The sequence below is a fragment of the Rhinopithecus roxellana genome, chromosome 18 (genome assembly GCF_007565055.1).
Source record: "Rhinopithecus roxellana isolate Shanxi Qingling chromosome 18, ASM756505v1, whole genome shotgun sequence".
NCBI lineage: Eukaryota > Metazoa > Chordata > Mammalia > Primates > Cercopithecidae > Rhinopithecus > Rhinopithecus roxellana.
Window position 1 is genome coordinate 40269495 of NC_044566.1, and position 7830 is coordinate 40277324.

Sequence of the window (7830 nt, forward strand, 5' to 3'; positions counted from 1 at the left end):
AACCTCCACCTCCCAGGTTCAAGCGATTCTCCTGCCTCAGCCTCCCAAGTAGCTGGGACTACAGGCATGCGCCACCACACTGGGCTAATTTTTGTGTATTTTTAGTAGAGACAGAGTTTCATCATGTTGATCAGGCTGGTCTCAAACTCCTGACCTCAAATGATCCACCTGCCTAGCCTCCCAAAGTGTTAGGATTACAGGCATGAGCCACCGTGCCCAGCTAATTTTTTCTCTTTTTAATCCATGATGTTAATTGGCAAGACATTTTGATCTTCGCGCTAACCAGCCTAACTTTTTAATTTCATTTAGGTGTTGGAACAGGCGATGGATATGATCTAAAAGTCCAAATAGTAATGAAGAAAGAGATCGTCTTTTCCTGTACTTCCTTCAACAATTGTCGGGTAAGAGAAAACATGTGAATTGAAAAAATCTGATGTTTGTTTTAAGGCTGAATGTCAAACCAGCAATGTTGACCTCCCTAAACTATCACTTACCATAAAGAGATTCCGTGATGCTTTCTGGTTACCGTTGTGGTGTCACTGGATTTGAATGCAAACCAGAGGTAAATTAACCTGTTTGTTCAAAACAGTTTTTTAGGGTACTTTCTAGAATGTATTTCTGTTCAGTGTTGCTTTGCCTTTCACTTTTCCACAAATGCTGAGCATGTTCCCAGGAATGTATTAAGGATTTTAATTTACTTATCTGGTCATTTTTAGCCATAGTCTCTTCTTCTCGGTCATTTTATCTTTTATTATATAGCACTGATTCTAAAATGTTAGTGTGCATGAAAACCACCGAGAAGCTTACAAAGATTTACATTCCTAGGTTATACCCTAAAGTAAGATTCAGGAAATCTGGAATGGGGGCCAGGAATCTATAGACTTAACAGTGTCCCAAGTGATTGTTCTAAGTCAGAGGTTCTGTGGGGATGACCCTATGAGAAACAGTGCAAGGAGGAATGAATTGGGGAGGAATCTCTTTATCCAAAGCAAAAGGGACCTGGTAGTCAATGTTTTGCTACAGTGAAGAAATGCCTAAAACTACATACCTTTTCTGAAACAATAAGAAAGCTTCCTTCATGGGTCTAATAACCATAAACTTTTAGAATTCCTACCCAGGCCTTTGTCTCAAATTCTTTTATTACTAATCCTATTCCCTCACTCTCTGCACTGCACCCACTTTTTTTGGCCTCTCTCAACTGAGGGCATTCACCCAGGCCTTATCCTTGGCTTCCTGTTCTTAGCAAATGCTTTATTCTTGGTTAAAGAATCACCCATTTCCCTTACTTAAACTATTATTTGTTCATTTACTGAAGAGATATTTATAGTCGCCCACTGAGTTGTAGATGCAAGAGCTGCAACATGAACAGTTTCCACTCCAACTGAAATGCAGTAGCCAGTCTGAATTATCAAGGAGCTTTATCTGCTTCTGCAAATGGCACCAGCATTCTCCCACTCAGGCCTTGGGCTTTGATTCTCTTTGCCTTGGCTCCCTAAATCCAGTTAGGCATCAATCCCTGTTGATGATGCCTTTGACATTTATCTATGCTCACCTTCCTTTCTGTTCTCACTGCCACTAACTGTCCGGAACCTCATTTGCTCATGCCTAGATTTCTACAATGGTCTCCTTACCTTTTCTTGCTCCTTATAGAATGCAATGTATAGAATCCTGAAATATGCATACTGAAATGTTGCTCTCATTGTGAAAAGTATGTAGAGCAGAAGACACACTGCATGCCCATGGTCAGAGCCAGTTAACACCTTTGGCTCAACATCCTTACCTGTAAAAGAAATATCACACCTCAAGTATTATGGGAATTAAATTAGATAATATGTATGAAGTTGCTTTGTAAACTATAAATCACTAAATAAATGTTATTTGTGATAATTATCAGGCCTCTTTGTCACATAGGAAATACCCCACGATATTCTTCAGCAGCCTCTCTTATTTCCTTGGCTCTTGAGCTCTTAAGATATAATAGCCCTAACATACCTGAGCTTGTTTTTATCAGTAGCTTGACCAGCAGACTCCATTCCAAATAAACTGGGTCATCCCCTTTGGCTCTTGGAACACAACTCTAAGTTATTTAGTTAGTTAGTTGGTTACTTCTTTCCTTCCTTCCTTCCTTCCTTCCTTTCTTTTTCTTTCCTTGAGTCAGGGTCCCATTCTGTCCGAGGCTGTAGCGCAGTGGCGCAATCATGGCTCCCTGCAGCCTCAACTTCCCAAGCTCAAGCAATCCCCCAATTTTTAAAAATTTTTTGTAGAAGCTGGATCTTGCTATGTTACCCAGGGTGGTCTCAAACTCTTAAGCTCAAGCAACCCTTCCACCTCAGCCTCACAAAGTGCTGGGATTATAGGCATGAGCCACACTGCCTGACCTTTTTTGTTGTTTTTCTAACTTGTACTTTGTGTTATTGCTGGTCTTTTTCCATCTGTATGGACTAGATTCTATTTTCAGAGCTCTTCTTCATTTATCTAAACCATTTCATGCCCAATTCAGTTTCTGCCTCCTCAATGAAATTTTCTGCACTTCCTGTTAACTAGCCCTCAATGGTGCATGAGAGCACACCCAGTCTTCATCATACAGATTGAGAGTTACATACCATTCTACGATTGTTTCTTATGTGTCCAGCTCCCTGAAGGGACCAAAAGAGTCTGCACCTCCTTTTGTGTTTTTCACAGGGCCTAGCATAGACCCTTCTTACTGTGGGTGCCATTATTTATATGAGAGTGAGTCAAAGAAATAGTATATCTTCAAAGTCACTCATTCCAAAACTTGAACTATCTTTGGTCACTCCTCCAATCTGCAGCCTGTAATGGTCAAGTCCAAAGATCCCATTGACAAACACAAGAGTTCTAATAAAACATGACAATCAGGGGGACCCTACCCCCCAAGTGTTACAGACCCCCGTTGTTATTTTTTAAATTTAGTAAATAAAAAGCCAGAGTTAAGCATTGTTTTTTGAATGTCGAGGGTAGCTGTAAAATTGAGCTTCTTAACATATTCTCAAAAGAGGCCCTAATGTATGAAAATCAAATGACACACATTAAATAATAATATTTAACTGATTAAAGTCTAATAGAAAATTCAATACTTCTGAAAAGTGAGACACTTTTGAAAAGTGCCTCATGGTAACCCTCAAACACATTGGCCTTTAAAAATCATAAACAACAGGCCAGGTGTGGTGGCTCACCCCTGTAATCCCAGCACTTTGGGAGGCCCAGGTGGGCAGATCACTTGAGGCCTGGAGTTTGGGATCAGCCTGGCCAATATAGCAAAACCCCATCTCTACTAAAAGTACAAAAACTAGCTGGGTGTGGTGGCATGCGCCTATAGTCCCAGCTACTCAGGAGGATGAGGCATAAGAATCACTTGAACTTGGGAGGCAGAGGTTGCAGTGAGCTGAGATCACACCACCGCACTCCAGCCTGGGTGACAGTAAGACCGTCTCAAAAAAAAAAAAAAATACACACACACACACACACACACACATATAAATAACAGTGTTGCAACTAGAAAAGATTATTAATAATTATTTATACATGTAGTGACTGGTCTGTGAGACCAGAAGTACTTGATAAATATAGGAAGTCTGGATAAGTGAAAAGGAACTTCATTGTTATCATTAGCTAGGTTTATAGTTCTGAATTCCATGTGTTCATTCACAGGTATTTCATGACACTGAAACAGACAGGGTAATAATTGATGTGTTCAACTGTCCACCTCTGTATGATGATGTGAAAGTGCAAGTTTCCTCTTCGGTGAGTAATCAAGAAATGGCCTCTGCCATTGTTCTTGTCTGAACTTTTGAATGGTTTTATTTAAGGTTTCCTTTACTACAATTCCCAACAAGGGAGATGATAAATGTCATCCCATAGAGGCAGGGGGAGAAAAACAATAAATCAGATCTATAACAAATTTTTTAAAAGAACATATGTAATTTGAATCATTTTTGTTCATTTGTTTTTTCTAAATTGTACATTTTCTAAATGTTTCTAAATTTACATGTATTAATTCACAAATCCAAAAAATACAAAATAAATACAAAAAAAAAATAAAAGCCAAGATGCTAAAAAACCAAAGGTATGTTTTACTGCATAGCAGTGGTTACATTTTGTTTTGCATCATTTTTAATATTAAAAATTGAGACAGAGTCTCACTCTGTCACCCAGGCAGTGGCGTGACCATAGCTAACTGTGGCTTCACCTCCTGGGCTCAAGCAATCCTCCCACCTCACCCTCCTGAGTAGCTGGAAGCACTGACTGGAAAGAGAGTTAGGTTTGGGTGACTCAGTTGGGTGAAACACAGAGAAGGCAGCACAATACAACACATGAAATAACCGAAGCAGTTTTTTGTTAATTCTAAAGAGAAGAGGGCAGCACACCTCACAGGGCTCACTCCAAGGCGGAGCCATGCAGGAGACCTGTGCTCAACTGATGGGTGGGCAGCAAGAGCGAGAAAGAGGGAGGGACCTGAGAGTGGAAGCCTTTATTGGGAAGTAAGGTGCTCCCTGAGCAGGTTTCCTGCGGGGAGCTCTAATCGGTGGGTTTAATGCAAGCAGTCATGAGTTCCATGGAGTCATGCTGTGACTGAGAGGTGGTTACTGATACATCCACATGGTCCATGGAGAGTATGGGGTCTGTGGGGTGGTTATATCTAGCTGTCCCACAATGACGTAGTCACCGGCAGAAGGTTGTATAAGGCAGCTATTGGGATCAGTCACATTGAGAAGCCGGGAGGAGGTGAACTGGAAACTGTCACGGGTGACTGAGCCCTGCTTCTGATATCGGAAAGTGCAATCTATATTTAAAAGGGATGCTGAGGCAACAGAAAAAATTGTAAGAATTCACTACAAAATACTTGGGTATATATAAGCATCGGTCCTTAGTAGATTCTGTTTAGCACTATCTAAAGCAGATTCAAATATCAGCATTTAAATATCTATCATGGAGAATATAGTATTCCTTGAAAATTTAGATAGAAACAGCAAGAGAAAGCAATAGCATTTTCTTAAGCCTCCTCCTTTGTGTCTTCAGTGTATTGTTATAGGATGCAGAATGTTACATATTGAATGGTTATAATTATTTGATAAATATATACAGGAATAAAGGAAGAAACTTTAATTTCTTTGGAATGATTAGTTCTTGGCATCAATTTTACTTTAAAAAATTTTTTTTCTTTTTAGGATTTTCCTAAATACTATCACAACTACCCTTTTTTCTTCTGGTTTAACACATCTTTAATACAAAATAACAGGTATGGATATAACATCAACCCATAGAAACAACCTAATCTTCAGTGTCTGTGTATAAGGTGTAATGGCAAGTCTTTTGCTGGTTGTCATAAGCTTAATTTATAGAAAACAAAAAATCCTTGAGCCACCATTGTTCATTGCCTTACTCATTTTACGATGGTTATTTTAAAAATACAGTTGTTCTTGAGACCACCTGTTGCAGTGTCCTCAAGGTCCATGCCATAGGACTGTGTTATGAGTTCAAGAGTATTATAATCAGATCTTAAGTGTGGTAGTAAATTCCTCCCACAGAAGTTCAATATGAATCTGCTCAGTACCTTCAACATGTCAGGTCCTCAGTAGGTGCCGATTTACCAATGACAAACCACCACCAAATTTTGTGCTAAAGTAAGGGAGGACCTAGGGAGGCTTCAGCTAGCTGAAAAGCTGACTGACACACTTACATCTAGGAGAAGTTACAAGACACAATAAGTATTAAGAAATACAGCTAAAAAATCATCAATTGATAGTCTCCCATTTAAACATGGCTTTCTAATAACTGAATTGGGAAAACTTTCTTTAAAACTATTAATTGGAGGCTGGGCATGGTGGCTCATGCCTGTAATCCTAGCACTTTGGGAAGCTGAGACGGGCAGATCACCTGAGATTGGGAGTTCGAGACTAGCCTGGCCAACATGGTAAAACCGTGTTGGCTACTAAAAATAACAAAAATTAGCCAGGTGTGGTGGCGCATGCCTGTAATCCCAGCTACTTGGGAGGCTGAGGCTGTAGAATCGCTTGAACCCAGGAGGCAGAGATTGCAGTGAGCCAAGATCGCACCACTGCACTCCAGCTTGGGTGACAGAGTGAGACTCTGTCTAAAGAAAGAAAAAAAGAAGAAAAAACTATTAATTGGATTTGGAGATTATTGTTCCCAGAAAACCTTCTGCCATATTTGGAAACTTATTTCTCAGTCTAGAAGTTCTCCACTTTAAGTAGTATTTTTTCTGTGGTGGTGAAAAATTGAGATTTTTTTGTATCAACCATACTTTTCAATACAAAAAGAGAAAATATTTTTAAAATGCTTCAGGTCAGAGTTGAGGAAGTGGCTGTGATTGCATGTGGCATGAATTGGTAGTTATTGTTACAACTAGTCCTAGTCTTTTCTTCAACTCTGAACTGGATCTAATAACTCCTTAAGTCCAGCAAGGCAACGGTAAATTAAACCTCTGGTCTACACACTTGTAATGCATACACATTTAATAGATTGTAATAGAGTGAACTTTGGACTGGATGGAAATTTTTTACAAATTTGTTTCTTGGATGGATACAAACAATAAGCTTTGACTCCTAACATGAGCAAAGTCCCTCAAATGTGAGAGCTGGGTGGAGCTTCATTTGTTGCTGCTCCTCAAAAGTGATTCTGGTTTTCCTTTGAAACACTATGTTCATTTTGGAGAAGTAATAAGTTAGATCACCTTTATTCTCACTTTTATATAAATTTCTAAAGACTTCTGTAATATTTCAATTTATATACTATTGGTAAAGCTTTTTGTTTGTCATAAGATTGTTGTTTAGCCAAAAATGCCAACTTCTGTCCTTTAGAAAACTAGGCATAAATAGGTTAACCAATTGATGCCCAGTGTTCTATTATTGGAATGCTAAGCATGTAGGATTTATTTATATCCTACTGCTCAAGGTCATTGCCAAGGGCTGATTGCAAAAATTCAAAAAATTGCAACCTCAGGCATAAATCAAAATAGATATAGTACTTTATTATTGGGTTTTGATACATGTCTAATCAGACTGATTTCTGTCACATATAGAAACGTAGATATTTTATTAAACCTAGATGTCATTAATTCCATAAAAAGCAACGTTAAAAGAATCAGTAGCATGTGTTACTGATGTGTTGCTGAAGATTAAGGTATTTTTAAGTCTCACTGAAAAGGTGGAAGGAGCCAACTGAAACACAGAAAAGGGGCTGAGGTTCTATTCATGGTGAGGAAGTCTTTTTTTTGTTTGTTTCTTCAAGCTCTAACAAGGGTGCCTACTGCATGGCTTTTCAGTTAGCCCCAAAATAAAATGTAATAATTTGTTTTCTATTCTCAGGCTTTATCTACAAAGAAATGAATTGGATAATCTTCATAAACAAAAAACATGGAAAATGTATCAACCACAATATGCAGTAGAGACGTATTTTGATGAGAAATGACTTAGTTATGTTGTAACTGGTAGCTGATTAAGTATAGTTCCCCCGCACCCCTTCTGGGAAAGAATTATGTTCTTTCCAACCCTGCCACATAGTTATATGTTCTAAATCTTCCTTGCTGGTACATCTATATTGATATATGTGTACACATGTTCTTTATAAATCTATTAAATATATACAGATAAAATGTCAGGTTTTTTTTTCTTTTTTGAAGGCATATATTTCATAGTTTCCATCTTGTATTTACATATATTTGGAACACAGTACTTAGGAACATTAGGCATTATTTTGAAGAACTTTGAAATAGAACTTTCATACCAAAATAATTGAGAGATATTTAAAAATTGTGATCCCACAACACCCACTTACTTATACATTTTTGGT

At 38.4% G+C, this 7830-nt stretch overlaps 1 protein-coding gene across 1 annotated transcript in view; it reads left to right on the forward strand.

Annotated features, from left to right (window-relative positions):
• Positions 1-7628, forward strand: part of LOC115894584 (phosphatidylinositol 3,4,5-trisphosphate 3-phosphatase TPTE2-like) — a 68087-nt gene extending 60459 nt beyond the window's left edge. The window contains exons 13-16 of the mRNA XM_030922246.1: positions 310-401; positions 3670-3762; positions 5187-5257; positions 7347-7628. Of these exons, the coding sequence (XP_030778106.1) occupies positions 310-401; positions 3670-3762; positions 5187-5257; positions 7347-7449 (359 nt within the window). The 3' untranslated portion in view covers positions 7450-7628. The remainder of the gene's footprint in view (positions 1-309; positions 402-3669; positions 3763-5186; positions 5258-7346) is intronic.
• The last annotated feature ends 202 nt before the right edge of the window (positions 7629-7830 follow it).